Consider the following 17425-nt stretch of genomic DNA (forward strand, 5'->3'; position numbering starts at 1 on the left):
GGAACAAAATGAAATGCACGTAGCAGAGGCGGTGAACCTTCTAAGGGCTGGTTCCAAGCATTTTTCCTACTGGCAATAAACCATTTTCAGACCTCCCAACTCTGGCCACCACGATAGTTATTGCTTTACAGGATTATATCTTTTTGTTTCAGCTGTTAATAAAAACTTCAAATGATAGCTTTTTAAGTCAAATAAACCTATAAAAACCCCAAAATGCTGACATCAAGGGGATAACAGAAACACCACGCAAAAAGCACACTGTGTTTAGATCTAGACTTAACTTATTTACTGTTGGTTTAAAATGTTCTCACATCATGTGACAAAACACCAATGTACCTGAAATCTGATGAAATTACCACTGTTTGAAGGAAATTAACTATACTCAAAAAAATCCAGATGTCCTCTTATTTCTGATGTTCTGCTATAACGCATGTAAAAGAATTCTGCATAAACAAGATATGCTACTCATGCCTCTCAACAGCAGTCACTATTCTGCAGATGAAATTATAACTATGCTTACGCTTCATTTCTGACCATTGAAACCAACTATGTAAGTTGGATCTCAAACTTAAGCTATACTTTTGAATTGGTGATATTTTCTGAGATAATTTTGCTAAGACATCATGAACATTCCAGACTTGAAATGATACCAAAAAAATCTGTGCTACTGAATCACAAATACTGATAGAATTCAACAACAAAGGAAGTGAAACTAATGAAATTCCAAGGATACTTGAACTACAGAATAATATATTCATTAATAACAACAGATTACTTCTAAGTCTCATGCCCTATTAGACCTGCTGGTGAAAACCATGGAAGGACACTGATTAGTATCAAGTAGGATCAGGAGACTGAAGTAGAACCAGTGTTGTACCTCAGGGGTCAACGCTGGATCCCACCCCATTCAACATCTTTGTTAATCATCTGCATGATGGGGTAGTGTGTAGCCCCAGCAAGTTTGCTGATGGTACAAAACTGGGAAGAACGGCTGATAAGCTACAGTGTGATGCTGCAGGGACCTCAACACACCAGAAAAATGGGTTGACAGGAACCTCATGCAGTTCAGGAAAAGGCGAAGTCCTGCACCTGGGGAGGAACAAGTTTATGCACCTATATATGCTGTCCACTTAGCTGGAGAACAGCTTGCGGAGAAGGACCTTATGGTGGACACCATGTTGAACACAAGCAACATGCCCTTAGGGGCAAAAAAGAAAACAGTATCTTGGGCTGCATAAGGAAGGGTGTTGCCAGCAGGTTGAGGAAGATCATCCTTTCTCTCTATTCATCCCTGGTCACACCACACCTGAGATATCGTGTCCAGTTCTGGACTCCTCAGTAGAAGAGACTCACGGATATATTGGAGTCTGGTGAAGTACAACAAAGCAACTAAGGGACTGAGGGCTTTAATAAAGCATTGAAGCATCTCTCATATGACAAAAGCCCGAGAACAACGGGCTGTTTAGACTAGAAAAGGAGGCATTTTACCACTGTGCATAAATCCCTGAAGGGAGGCAGTAAAGTGAACGGAGCAAAGCTTTTCAGTGGTGTCCAGTGATAGGACAAGAGGTAATGGGCACAAACTGAAACACAGGAGGTTGTCTTTGAGCATCAGGAAACATTACTGTGAGGGTGACTGAGCACTGACACACATTGCTCAGAGAGGAGAGAGCTTGTAGACTCTCCATCGTTGGAGATAGTCAAAAGCCATCTGGACACAGAGCTGGACAACCATAACTAGGTAGCCCTGCTTAAGGAGGGCCATTGGACCAGGTGACATCCAGAGCTCTCTTCCAGCCTCAACTGTTATGTAATTGTATGAACCACTTATATATTCCATCATATACAGATGCTGCATCCAAAACACGAAGTGGTACCTGAAGTGTACCCCTATTAAGCTAAGTAATAGTAAAAGGCTTGTTACCAAGTAACTGAGATCCTGTTGAGGATTTCTTTTATTACATGATTTACTAAGCTGATTTAATTACAACAAAGTGATTACAAAGAAATCGTACTCAAGGCAGGAAGTTGTCACTGTAACCATGAATACCTTACTCAGGTCAGGATTAGAACCAGCCTTGAATAGTTAGTTTCACTTCCAGAAAGAAGCCCTTCAAGGCAGGTTATGAGCATGTTTTAGGACAGCATAAAATTCTACAGCAATAATTAACAAAAACTATCTATTCTACAAACAAACAACATGGACATACAGAACGAAGAATGGTTTAAGGCAGGCCAAAACATTATTAACTTCACTCATCCGGGAATGGCCAACAATAGCTTGTACAGTACAAAATTCCTTCCATAATGACTTCCACCTGCCAGAGCAGTCCCATTTGCCCTGCTTCTCCCTGCAGCTGCTTTCCCATCTGCTGCTGGAAGCCCATTGCTTTCCCTTTAGATAAGACATGAGCCCAGGAGAAAGACGATTCAGTTGCTGTAAGCAAACAAAATCTTTCTCCAATTCCCAGTTGCCAAGAGCAAAACCTGGAATGTCTAGAATCATTGCTGGATTGCTACCACAGCACAGTCTAGGCCTTAATTAAGTCAGCTTAAAACCCAGCTCTCAGCCCAGCTGGCAAAGCAGGATTTTTATTTCTCATCTATCTAGACCAGCAAGCTGCCTGCTTGATGACCACATGAATGACACTTGCTCATTTTCAGGCATTTGCTAAGAGGGATCCTAGGCTTAGTGCACAGAAAGCCCCTCTTGTTGCAGGGACTGTATTTTCTGCAGGACATGTATAAGATTCATTAAAGGGGCTTTGATTTGTTGCTATTTTCTTATTTAATTTAACACAGCTTAACACACATAACAGAAACCAAACATCCATTGCCTCTGCTGATACTTTGAATTAGTCCACATATAGTCTCTCACATAGAACCAAATGTAACATTTTTGGTAAAGACTGATATGAGATAGAAGCATTCCCTCTACTCCCCTGGAGTTCTCCAAACTAAGTTTCCTGTCTTGCTGTGTAACATTTCATTTTGCAGGATGTAATGAGAATGCGGCCTGAAGGCATGAATTTGTCAATTGAAATGTACAACAAAATATTACTCTATTCTTATTGCCACATATTTGCCCACTGGTCAGTCAAAATGTGAGGGGCAAATAAACAGGCATGCAAATAAGGGGGAAAGAAGGAACCATTTCCATCCAGAGTAAGAAAAAGTTGAATTAGCAAGAACCAGCCTCTTTTCAACCACCTCATAACTGACTAGCACTAGGAACAAGATCAGCTCTAAAAACCCTCGAACTTACAGTATTCAATGTAATTAATTTAAGATGACTGCTTGTTGCTTATATTAAGTATGTATATATTCTATCTGGTTTTGTCTAAATGCTGATAGGGACTTTGGCCTACAAGAGCAGATGTAGTAATCTACAAATTCAGCCACTGTCCAGCTTTTGTGTTCCTCAGAGCTCCAGTACATTTCTCCTGAATGCCCACAGTTTAACAGCCTCTCCAGTCTGGAAGTTGCAACATAACGTTGCGAAGAAGAGACATCCTAGCATTAAATTTTAACCAGAATAACTCTCTAGTATACAGCAGGATGGTAAGCAGTGTGCCAAAAACCCAGGGGTCTTAAAAATATGTAACTATAGAACATCATTAGAAAATTCACATTGGCCTTGATTTTCTAATTTGTAAAATTGGTCAGATGCAGAGATCTGTCATTTGCTTTCATGATCATTAGAGAAAGCAAATAACATTCTCACATAGTTACACAGCAATTGATGACAAATCCTATGTTTGCTTATATAAACACATTTCTTGAGCTGAAAGCTGCTATTAGACTATACCAGAAAACAAGACTGGATAGTTCAGTAGATTTAAGTCTACTCCAAAGAGGTGAAAAGTATATCCAGACTAACCACGTATCTTTTGCAACCCTCAGTATTATTTAGTTCCAGAAACTTCTCATCTCTAACATTATCTAAACTTGATGGAAAGCTGCAAAGCCTGTGAAATACCTACAACAACCTTGAGGTTTTAAAAATAGCAAACAAAAGTACTGTTCTTTCCTGATAACTCCTGGCTTGAAAAACTATTGAGTACACAGTGTTCTTTATTTCTATCTATAACATAAAAGTGAAGTTCTGTTTCAGCAGCACTGAGATGCACTACATCGCTATAATACATCTAACCAGCACACCAACAGGCAATTACTGCTCATTTTAACTAAAATTGCTTCATGTTAAAGGTTCAAGCTTAAGTGCCTTAATGTAGAACCTGAGAAGGAGGAATTGAATTCCTGTCCGAAACCAGCCAGTTCTCCAGCAGGGCTGCACAATCCCATCAACTCTTCATCAAGAGCACTGTAGATTCAGTTTTTACCACAGCCCATCTGCCAGCCATAAGACTGTAATGCCTTGAATACATACTGGTCTGATAAAGAATTTTATATATCAGGAAGAATTTCTTTACTGAAAGGGTTGTCAAACATTGGAATAGGCTGCCCAGAGACGTGGTGGAGTCACCATCCCTGGAAATATTTAAAAGGCCTGTAGATGAAGTCCTTAAGGGCATGATCTAGAAGTGGACTTGACAGGGTTAGACTATGGTTGGACTCTATGATCTAAAGGGTCTCTTCCAACCCAGGTGATTCTATGATAATTAGGAAGTCAAATTAGAGGAGGACCATGATGAATTCCATTGGCTTTCAGCAGCATGACAGGTAATACAAACATTGCAAAGCAGATTTCCACTAACCAAGATTTTAAATACATACTATTTACTACTCAAAAGCTAGATTGAGATCTGGCAAAAATGCTAGAGTTCTTACCCTTGTTCTATTATGATTATTTTGTATTATATACACATGCTGGCAGGCCCATTAAACACAAGGTGGGAATTCTAAGATTGCATCTGTATCCTCTTAACGTACAATGTACAGAGGGTAAGACATACAGCACAGAGGGAAACTCAGAATCTCGGAAATATTTATTTACTGCTTCCATGAGATTTAAGAGTTTAAGCTGTTCCCCCCCCCCATAGATTTGTTAGCCAGGAATTTGAAACATTTCTGTAAGATCTCCGTACCCTTTAAATAATATACTTCTCTGAATAGAAATTACTTGCACTGAATTTCAGTTACTTCTGTTTCTTAAAAGGGTATTGTGCGCTACAAGCCTATGAATTTTTTTCTAAAAAACCCAGGAAATTAAATCAGGGCAAAATCTGGTAATTCTGGATTTACACATTCCATCACATGTTGCAATCATTTCAACCATATATCCCAGTACTCATATTTTTATGATCTGAATTTGTAGCTATATACCTAATGCACTGACCTGTTTTAAAGACTGAAGTTCATCCTATTTTAAAGTTGATTGCACCCAAAACAATAATTACAGATTAATATCATGTACCCTTCAACACATCCCTTCAAAACAGGTCAGTAGCTCCACTCATCAGAATAGAAATATATAAGATAAAAGAAGCTTCAAGCCAGAGAAACCAAAAGAAAAACAAAGTCTAAATGAAGAAAAAAGGAATGAAGTCACAATAATGAAGTCATTAAGGCTCGGATCCCCCCATTGAAGCCAATGAGAATTAGGTACATTTTATTAAAATGCAATCATAAGGGTTTCTATAGAAATTTCAGAGCAAGAGCTGATATCCTCAAAAAAATACACACCAATTATATTGGCTTTTAAAGGGGTTTTAAATACTTTACTATTCTTTAACAAATTGCCTTCTTCTTAGACTTGGACACATGATCACCTTGACACATGCTATTAGCTATTTCTACTGCATTATATGATTAGAAGATACAATACCTCTGTCTGAAGTATGGCAGCTCTCTGTTCTTTGGCAGTAAGTGACTCTTTAAGCACTTCAATGTGTTGCTTGCAATCTGAATTCTGATTGCTAAGGGTTTCAAGCTTAGTTTGTAAGGCAAGAAGTTCTGATTCTTTCTTTGAGAGTTCTTGCTTCAGTTGGTCAATCTGTAACAGGGGGAGGGGGAAAGGTTAGATCATTAATTTAATTTCCAACCCATAGCTGCACTCAAAATCTGAAAGGTGTGAACAACCATGACGTGGCAACTCAGACACCTGTAAATTCTGTAAGATAATTAAGATTCAGACTTTTTACACACATAACTTGACTTTCTTATAATTTAACGCACCGTCTTAAGAATGACTGCTCTGCTGTTGCAGAATTTAAAAGGAAACTCTTAAAGATTATACATGATGATTTTGCCTACAAATTCACCGTGGACTTCAGTTCAAAAGAATTTATCCTGTTTGAGGCAAGTTTGGCAGAGCAGAAAAAAATGCACTGAATGTATTCAATTCAATAACCTAGTCCTTCCAAGAGCATGGTTCTTGTGACTTATCACTGGCCAGAGTAAATCAAGATTTTTTTAGGAGCCAGATAAGGAAAAGCAGGCATCTTAGTAAGGAGAGGAAAACAGAGAAGTGGGATTTTAACCTTGATCTTCTTGCAAATGTGTTGCTGCCCACCATTCCCACCTCCTGTTTTCCTCCCTGGCAGTTCATATGAAATTCTCCAGTTCTAAGATAAGCCAAAGAGATTAACTTAAGTCTGGGGAAAGTGTTATAAAATATTCAGAGTGAAAGGTCTGTGAGATTGTAAAAGCACATCCTAGAGAAAATAGCAGAAACTCAGTCACTAAGAAGGAGCTTCTGAATTTAGTGAACTTAAGGTTCATCAGTAAATGTCATAGAAATGTGATTATTCCTTCCTTTCCACAATGATAAAAGGGAGGAGCCATAGAAGGCAAAAGTGTGGTGGATTTAAAAGATACAATTCTGAACACTGGACAATATACAGAATGACAGTAAATTATGGTGGATTTGGTGACCTAGAACTATTTGTCCTAAAGTACTGTGAAGTAACACTGGTCATCAGACGAGTTCATATACATCCTCTCACGGGGATTCTTCAAAACAAAATGTCTCAATGAAGCTGCAGAACTTGGAGAAGCCATGCTTTGTTTATATTTGGAAGGTTCTCTTGATGACTGTAAGACCTAGATATTTTTTCTTTGAAAGTTGTTTCGATTCTAAAATTTAAGTTTCAATTCTGCAACAACCATAGAAGTACTAGAAGAGCTCTTCTCAATCTCTCCCAGGAGTTGCATCCCAACAGACATTTGGGATGGAAGAAATCTAGAAGGGCTAGATGGACAGAGAGTCAAAAATCCCCAGGAAAAAAAGAATACATATCCACAGGATGATCCTACTCAACCACATCCTAAAATCCACAAACTGAAGTATTTCACAGATTCAATATTTGTATGGTGCAGTCACTGGAAACATTTACTGCTGATCAAAATATTTCAATTTTGTTTTGCATTGTAAGTGTATCCTTAAAAATTAAATGTGAAAAATGTTTCTTTCATGCATGTCTCAGTATATTTATTCCTTATTTTCCTTCATAAATAACAGTGTGATTGTCTAGCTGGTCGAGATACTTGGCTAACTACCCCTGAGCTACTGTATAAAATCAAGAATCTATACTGGCACTAAAAGCAATCACCTTCTGAAAATATCAAAATAAGAAAAGGACCATACAAAAACCAGATGTCAGGAAAATGTAGACTGCAGTTAGGAAACTGCTAGGGAAAACTTTCTCTTGAGAGAAAACCACCTTCCTCCATCCACTGCCAGAACATGTAAGCAAGTATGGCAACTGAGACAAAAGTGTATACAAAATGAACAATGGGAAAGTCTGTCCACAAGATATAAAGACAAAACATAGACCTGCAGCTAATCTGAATTGCAGTGCATGCTGTATACGAGACCCATGTGAACACCACAGATGCTTAATCTCTCCTAGAAACTCTTGCTGCTTTTTTCCATTACACAACACACACTCTGAGAAATAATCAACAACAACATAAAAGCTTTATTCTCATTGGAGGTATGTTCTTTGTGTCTTAGAAACAGCGACTGTTTTGTATAAAGCTCTAGCTACAAATCTACAAATTGACAAGATTTTAAAAATGTGTACTTCAGCTAAGTTTCACTAGCTTATAAACTACTTTTTTCAACAGAATTAATAAATCCCTAGATAATTTTTTGTTAATAAATAGGTTGATTACACACACTCACTGGCTATTCCAGTTCTTCTGCAGAACAAAAACCCCGAAGCGGATAAAAATATACCCCCAATGTCCCAAGACACCAGCATTTCCTGTGGTGTAGTTCAGAAGATACTACAGTTTCCAAACTGGGAGACACTAACAGCTCTACTGAGACAGAAAAACTTCAGTATACAGTACTTCAGGGTGGTGAATTTTTGTACTCCTACACTCACTGTAGAATTCAAAGTAAAAGCAAAAAAGGAGTCAGAATTATTAATTCAAGAAGCCCACATTAAAACACCATACACAAGTGGAGAAGGAACTCAGTATAGATTCGGGATTGTACTAGCCTCTGCAGAAGTAGTGAGTTAGACTGTTCCTAAGACAAAGCATAAACACGTGTTTTATTAATGCAAAATGCTTCACTCCTCCATAGCTACTCACTGTAGGTAGAGATTTACCAAGAGATGACATGTTGAGAGCTGCTCATGTTGAAAAGGGTCAAGTTAAAACTGTTTCCGTTACTGAAACAACATTATGTTATTATATTAATAGACCTTACCTTATTTTTCATGAACTTTGAGTGACTCTTGTAAACTTCTATTTGTTTGATTTCTTCTTCTCGGTCCTCTGTATTCAGAACTCCATTTGTCTTTAACATCTGTATTTCATCTTCAAGATCTCTTATATTGCGCTCAAGTGAAGCTATCTTTGTATCCTAAGTTACAAAAAGAGTATTGAAAGTTATACAAATGTCTATTAAAATGTAACAGAAGTATATCTGTGTAAGACGAGAGCAAAAATAGATGGTAAAAATTCAGATTGCACAAAGAAATGCAGAGTTTAGACCTCTCTCACCACCAGAAAAAACACAGCCATGCAGTGCTACGCCTGTAGTAAATACATTCTGATCAAAATACTGCCTTCATTGCTACACAGGGACAAAGGGAGAATGGAAGATACCTTATTTCCCACATGCACATGATAACACACCTTGTTTGCTGTGGTAACAACCTAGGCCTGGCTATTCTTACAAGCTACAAAGTTTAGCTTAAACAGGCCAGTCCATCATCACAAGCCACTTTATTATGTGACTCAGCCTGTTTGGCTATTTCCAGAGAGTTCTGCCTGTTGTCAAGAGGAAGAATGGTTGCCTCCTAATATACTTTTAATCCATTAATTCATCCACATCACTAGGAGAGGATTTAGCACTTTTTATACGTATATTATATAAAATATATACATATTACATATATTATATAATAAAAAAAAACACAATCACTCAAAAATTTCTGTATCACAGCCAATGGCTGCATCCATGCTAAAGGAGATGTGAGAGGATTCCACTGAACAATAAAGAGCTTTCGCATATATCACCATTAATTAAAGTATTTAGAATGAAGAGACAGTCTGCCTAGAAAAGTAATCTGTCACATAATAGTTCATTTAATAAGTCACAGCACAGAATGACCTAATTAGAAGGCCTGCACAAAAATAATCCAACTGCACTATCTCCATAAAGTCAGAGCAACTGAGTTTAAATTCAGGTTAATCTGAACTACATAGGAAACCAGTATTTACCATAGTCTTCAATGACCAGGTCTCTCAGGCCTCTGTGCTTAATGAAGGGGTTCGAGCAAAAGAACTGTCAACAGTGATGACCCAGTCAGGGCTTACTCGTGAGAGCTCAATCCATACAAATCTATGGGACAGCACTGGCTGCATCCTGAGAGGCAGCTCTGCTGAAAAAGACTTGGAGGATCTTGGTGGACAGCAAGCTTAACAGGAACCAGCACTGAGACCTGGCAGCACTGGAGGCAAAGAGCATCCTGGGCTTCATTAACATAAATGCAAGCAGTTACGTAGATCAAGAGAAGAGATAATCACCTTCTACTCAGCATTCATTACACTTCATCTGCAGTCTACACTGCACCCAGTTTTAAGGCCTGCAGTGCAAGGCAGACTTGATGAACCTGGATGAGTTCAGCAATGGGCCACCAAGAGGGCTGGAATACTTGCCCTCCAGAATGAGTTAGAGGAAAGTGGGCTTGTTCAGCCTAATGAATAAAAAGCTTCAAGGAGGACCTAAAAATTAGTGTTGCACTACCTACAAGCATTGTATTTTGAGTACAAGCCCTGCAAAGGGCTGCCCAGAGAGGTGGTGTCATCCATTTCTGGAGGTTTTTCAAGTTACAACAGTATGAAGACCTAAATGTGTCTCTTTATTTGCGCTTTGCAATGATGAGACACAATATACTGCAAGCAAATATTCATGAGTTCCAATGGGATAGAAAGAATATGTTTCCTCTGTCATTGTCCCACAGTAATTGTAGTACAGCCTGCATGTCTGATGCCACAGAAATGTGTTCAGTATTTCACTAGCAAACTGTATTAAGATTTTTAGCACCTTTAATAATGAGAAATGGCTTTCAATTTAATTAACTGTAGAAGCAAATGTACGTGTTTCCCTAAAGTAGGACAGATTTCAGTGCTTCTTTCTTGGTTTTTTTTTTCCTTCTGCAAAGAGCCTGCTGCTTTGTTCATAAGCAAAGCAATGAGAAAAATCAGATTTACAAATCTTTATAAGATCTAATTCCTTTTGTTCACGTGTAAACAAATTTTCAATCAAAACCTGTTTCACTGAAAACACCAGAAAATCATGATTGTCTGACTGCAGGAAGCAGTGAAACAGTAACAATTTTGTTCAAAACAGTCAGTTGAAAATTAGCATTAGAGAAAAACACATTTCTTCTGTGAAAGACCATGCCCTCCTTAAACAGTTTGGTTCAATCGGACAATCAAAACCACAGTAACTGAACAAGGCTATGCTGCTATTGGTATGTATATACCAGTTCAAACACACACAGAGAATGGCTTTAAAATTAACAGCAGAATAAGCACTTACAGTCATACAAAGTGACCAGGAAAATTCTGCATGAATCAGAATCCTGATAAACACAGTCAGCTCCCTTCCAGTCTAGAATGCAAATTTTCACTTAAATAAACAAATCAGTCATAAGGTATGGGGTGAGGGGGAAAGAAGGCAAAAAAAGATTTGTCAAATTTTGCTTTCCATTAACATTATGAAAGTAGGAAAAATACAGCTAGCCTGCTGTTCAGTGCAGATTCATTCACCTGCTATCACACTGTGATATACTATTTTTCACTGGCAGACAGGTTTCTGGGTTGTACAACTATGCAGGTACAATGTGGTTCCTGCCTGAAGGGTTTTCCAATGTGTTTTAATGCAGACAAGAGCTCAGATATGTAAAAGGACGTAAAAGTTTTCAAATTAAAAAAATCTCAAGAAAAAGGAATTTAAAATACAGGTTGAGGAGAGCTATATTCCATGACAGCAAATATATTTTCATGCCATACAGGCAAAGTACTTTGAAGGGTAATACCGAAGTTTAATGCATCTTACACGTTTCCAAATGAGCTGCATCCCCTTCAAAAAAAGAACTCCAGCCAAAGCAAAAAGTAGTGCCAGAATGCAAAGAAAATAATAGGGGGGGGGAGGAATGTGAATATTTTTGTTTCTTATCTGGAAAACAGATAAGAAACTGTTTCTTTTCTGGAAAACATTTGATACCAAAAAACCTGATCATAATCTTCATCAGAAGTCCATATTTTCCTTTCCTGAAGGGTATGTTCAAAGAGAAAAGAGTATTCCATCAAAAATCAGTTAAACACCACAAAGGAGCTGACTCAGGTTGCAACTTCAAAAACAAATACAAACAGAATACCATCAAATACACACACCACCACACCACCCCCATCAGGAAGATTTCCAACCACCTTTTAGTTTTCATAACTATATCAAATATAATTATGGAGTTCTGGGGTTTTTTTACAACTCTTCAAGGTTTTACATTGAATGCAACTTGAATTACTTAGTACATTAGTCTAACATTATTAACATGACAGTTTTCCAATTGTCTTCATTTTTGTCCATGGAATCAGCATTACATGTATCATAGAATATCAGGCCGTTTGGCTGATCATACAAACCAAGTATTCATCTATTAAAAGAGCAGCCTGTCACATGACAGAATATAAACATTTTTAATATGTTAACTGATCTGTTCACAAAACATTCTTCCATAAACTTTACTACAGAAGAAAGCAAAATAAATGATTGAGATGGAATGAAATAAAAAGGAGAAGAAATTCTCATTAGATGTTATAATTTGGAGAATTTGCATGAAAAGAGAAATAGAGAGAAAAAGAATTTTAAAAGCAATCAAGGCTTAGGCACAGCAATACATTATTGTAGCTCTCACAGATACCACAATCAAATCATGATCCAGACTTCATTTTACAAAGTTTCTGGTCTTATTATAGAAGATAAAAGCAAACCATAAGTTTCACTGCAGTTTAGAATGATTTTGCACTGAAATATATTAATACTTCCAGGAGCTGTTATGACATCTCATCCAAGAGTAATTCTCATCAAATCTCTTGAGCTAAGTCATTAAGAGTCCCAGTTTCTGTATTGCATATGTAACATATTTGTAATTGCAACATCACAGAAATAATTTATAGCACAGCCTGTTACACATTTTGCAAGGCTTATATATTGTAGGATAACATTTCAGCTTTAGAAGAAGTATCTAAACTTTTGGAAGGACTTTCTGTGCTTCTAGTTTACCAAAAGTGTGAAGTCTCTGAGCAAAAGTTTATTTTTAATCAATCTTTCCATAGTGTGTAAAAACTAGTTTACAGCTGTGTAAAAATAGGTTTCCTATCTGTAGAAAAAATGTCACTGTCATTTTTGCATTTAACTTTTTATTGGAACAGAAAGCCGAAATTTCACGAATTTTCAAGTCTAAAATCTCTTTTAGAGTAATTTATCAAAACATCAGTGATAAGACAGAAGAGAAGCCAGACATCACCTTTCTTCACAGACTGTTCAAAGAGTCAAAAGGTACCATTCCCTTACATATGAACACAGGACAGGCAGTTCTGCAAACACAGCCAAGGCTGCTGGCTCATAAAGGAAACCTGAAAGTTTCCTTGTCTGGGCAACTGCTAGAAAGTGAAGAAACTGGCAGGTCAATGCAGCTTCAGTACCCCTGGAGCTCCCAATGGGCACAGCCACAGTGGAGTCGGGTTGACTTACAGGATGAGTAGAAAGGTAGATAGCTTTGCTTTCACTCAGTTTTGACAGAATAGGCACATTCCCATAAAATCTTCTGATTCAGCTGAATCAGCATTTTCCCACAGAAAACTTCCATTGGAAAGCTTTCAGCCAGCTCATGTTGTGGCACAGGGTCTGGCAATCTTTCAGAAACTAAAATTGGAACAGATGCGGTATTTCCTTCAGACCTCTTACGATTTATCCACATTAGCAGCATTCTAAAAAACTACACGGGTCTGTGTTGAATCAGAGATTCCTTTGTAGTAACACTAAGGAAGCAGCTTAGTATTAACTAGTACTAAAGAGCATCTTCTGACTTCTACAGCAATGCAACATATGTGCAGATTTTTTGAGTCAGGCCCTCCAAATCTGTTAGAAGACATAAGATTATATAGCAGGATTTGAACGGAGGCATAGATTAGGGACAGTACTCTGCTGTCCCTAATCTATCCCCTCCTTCTGGCAATAACTGATACTTCTTCCTCAACTCCTTTATTAGAAAAGTGCTACAGATATTCTGTCAGAGATGCTTGGGTTAGCTCTACGCTGGACCTAGCAGAAATCGATCTCTTTTGGAACATGAAACAATCAGTACCTGCCCTGATGCTGAAGAAAATAATATTGCCCAATGGAGACTAACTCTATAAATGAGCTTCCGCAATAATGTTTCATGAATCATATATATCCTGTCCTTACAACAACAGTGCTCCAACACATTTCCTGAACACTTGACTGGTGGGGGGGTGTAAGGACAAAACATCTGCAAATAAGACAGCATTCCAGGCTGTCTTACTCTGGAATGAAAAGCAATGAAATGCTGCTCTTCATTTCAAATACCTGATAAAGTTAAACTATGTCTGTGAAAATCTTGCATTCAACAAGTAAACTATTTGAAATTTCACATTTAATAAAACTTGTTTCTGCACATATGCTATCAACAGACCACACATGACTACTCATACTTTGTTTAGCTTTATCAATTTAATACAGAGAATATCCAGGTTTATTTTTGAAGACAAGGGAAAGTGAAAGGTCATGCAATCTTAACAGTAAGAGTATGTTGCACTGCAAGCACACATAGCTATTTTGAACCAAAACCATACCTGAAATATGAAAGCTGGATCAATACATAAAGATGGTTCTTTCTGCAAGTAAGGTAAACCACAAATATTTTCATTTACTTTACAGCTTACTATTTTTAAAGACTTCTAAATCCTTTTTGCTGGACTATATGTATTTCAGGATGGTCAATACCCTAATACTTGATATGAACTTTATTCCGTATCTTAGGCAACTAACTCATTTCTGATTTTCATTCTCAAGTAATATTATTGGTTTAAGCCCAGAACTGTCTAAACAAGATCACAGACAGACTCATAGAATATTTTGTTTAGGAAGAACCCTTAAAGATCATCTAGTACCAACCCACCACCTATAGGCAGGGACATCTTTCACTAGACAAGGTTGCACAAAGCCCCATCCAACCTGGCCTGGGACACTTCCAGGGATGGTGCATCCATAGCTTCTCTGGGCACCCTGTGCCAGGGTCTCACCAAGCTCATCATAAAAAAACCCAATCTATCTCCCTTGTGTCCAATCCAAATCCACCCTCTTTCAGTTAAAAAGCATTACCCCTTATCCTGTCACTAAAGGTCCTGGTAAGTCTCTCTTATAAACCCCTTTTCATATACAGAAAGGTCACAATAAGGTCTCCCCAGAGGCTTCTCTTCTCCAGGCCAAGTAACCCCAACTGTCTCAGCTCCAGCCCTCTGAGCATTTTCATGGCCTCCTCTGGGCCTGCTCCAACAGCTCGATGTCCTTCTATTGGAGAGCTCAGAATAAAATGCTACTCCAGGTAGTCCCTCATAAGAGATGAGCAAGTTTTGACTGGATTCAAGTGTTCATAAGTACTTTCTATTGCAAGAATTGAAATCACGAGAAGTGTGTTTCCTTTTACTCTTTTTTTATTATAGTAACTAGTGTTATTGAACTTTGGGTACCACTGATATTCACAGCTATCAGTGATCTGGCATTTGTCAAGACAAAATAGATGAAATTTGCACATGGGTGCAATGACAATTAAAGGAAATTATTTCAACATACCAGCTTTATTTTATGCTTAAACAGACAAAGTTTTAGGCATGAGGTAAAAAGTGTTGCTTGCATTGTAGTCACAAAGTCAGAAGCAACCACTGCAAGGAAACTAGACTGCCTCCCTTTATAACATAATTCATAAAACTACATGAATGCTGTTGAATATGCATATCATATCTTAGTGTGCAGTTGCTACTGCTAGCTTCTGCACACTGTATTTTTGCTGCTAGAGAGGGCTGTTTTTTAAAATTAAGTTTTCTCAGGTAGGTATCTACAGACTGTAATCTCTTCGCTCTGTCATTTTCTATTTGTTCAACTACTCAAAATTAAGCTCTTAAAGGTATGAATTGGTAACACTTTTGAACATTCTGGTGGCTCTTCTCTGAACACCATCAGTTCCATAATGTAACCCACTGTTTTGGGCAGATGTGTGCTTCAGAATTTTTGCTTTTTTTTTAATAAGTATACAGAAGATAGACACTGGCCAAGGAGATAACAGTTAGACAGATACTACATCTGCTATAAGAAAAGGCAACTGTTTGCAAAGTTTTCAGAGAGAAGTGAAGAGCATGACAGGAAGGGTAGGGCAAAAGAAAAGCTGTTTAGGACAAAAAAGTTACACGAGATGATAGGTAGGAGAAATGAGTATCCTTCATTGGATTAAAGGGAGGACTAACTAGGAAAAGGAACAGAAAGCATTCAGCAGTGGTAAGGGACAGAAGAAAACCACAGGAAAGAATAGAGGGATCTATGAAGGAGAGAAAGCTGTCTCCTGGCAGAGCCTGGGGGAGCCATGGAGGGGACTGAGAGAAAAGCTAATGCAGCAAGGGGGTGGAGGGTTTGGGTGCGGTAAAGAGAAATGTATACTGCTTGGAGCCTCTGCATGGGGGAGCGTATGGCCTCAGATTGCCATATTAGAGGGTAATCTTCTCCCTCCTTCTGCCCTCAACACTGTAGGGAAATTACTGTTTCAGTGCTTGATCATTCAAAACAAATGTTCCACATTTTTTTCAAAACAAATGCTGTCTGGATTAAGACAACTTAAATTTACTTGAAAACATTCCAAAGCTGGAACTTGTAATGAAAACTGCTGTTTAATCATATGGATTCCAACATCTTACATTTGTCCCTTTTTCTTTTCAATATTAGGCCTATTTTAGACAGGGCAACCCGAAAGGAGCCTGTGTTCATAGGAAAAGAAAGAACTGGGTGCCTCAGTGCCAAAAGGCAGCTCTGCATAAGAACACTCCAGCAACATGATTACAGCCTCACCTGTGACAAATGAAAGCCCTCATCACAAGTATCGGATTTTTATGAAGTGGAAGATCACATCAATCCCAATTCTTCCAAGAGACAAAACAGAAAAGACTTCACTGTCCCCAGGGACAGACACTGTCAGAGTGACTGCAACTACAGTCATCACGTATGTCACTTATGTGTCATGTCCCCCATGTCTGTCTGTGTCGTCTTCCCCATCATCCCTTCCCCCTGGTTTTTTTTTCCAGTTTTGGTACAGGAAGAAGAATTGCAAATTGTTTTGCAACATAAACTTTACATTGTTAAGAACCTACATGGAAGACATTAATTATTCTAGCACACTATCTCTGTATCCCAAAAACTTTTAAATTTATAATTCTGAATATTAATAGAAAGAAACAAGTTTCTCAGCCAGTATCCTGCTTTCCCATAGACTTGGGGGTAAACACAGGTTTTAGATTTCATACATAGACTTCTGACCTAGAACAAACAGGGAAGGTCCAAGATAAATAAACATCAGAAGATGGAATACTCAACCTAATGTACTTTCTTTGTTATTCCTGCAATTCAAACTAATTATTATCTATTAAAAGGCAAATACTGTATTTATGAAGCTGTGTGTCTGCAACTGTGTATTTACCACAATTTTCCAACACGCTGAACTCATTTGCTCACAACAGAAGTCACAGGCAAAACAAGGCCTTTAATTTGCAGTTCCTTCTAAGACTGAAATGAAAGACATCATTAATGTATTTCAGGCAGCATTGCCAATTCACAAATTACCTCAAGTCTCATGGTATTTGTCTTAAAGATGTTCCAGGCTCAGAATTATGTGAAAAGATCAATTTTCACTTTTCAAATTGTTATTTTTAA

General features: G+C 37.9%; 1 protein-coding gene across 1 annotated transcript in view; it reads right to left on the reverse strand.

Moving 5' to 3' along the window:
* ERC2 (ELKS/RAB6-interacting/CAST family member 2) overlaps nt 1-17425 on the reverse strand; it is a gene marked incomplete at both ends in the record, with an annotated part of 332401 nt that overhangs the window by 233041 nt on the left and 81935 nt on the right. The window contains 3 exons of the mRNA XM_084269469.1: nt 5789-5956; nt 8624-8779; nt 14305-14346. Of these exons, the coding sequence (XP_084125595.1) occupies nt 5789-5956; nt 8624-8779; nt 14305-14346 (366 nt within the window). The remainder of the gene's footprint in view (nt 1-5788; nt 5957-8623; nt 8780-14304; nt 14347-17425) is intronic.

The sequence above is a fragment of the Gallinula chloropus genome (genome assembly GCF_964237585.1).
Source record: "Gallinula chloropus genome assembly, chromosome: 12".
In the NCBI taxonomy this organism is placed as follows: Eukaryota; Metazoa; Chordata; class Aves; order Gruiformes; family Rallidae; genus Gallinula; species Gallinula chloropus.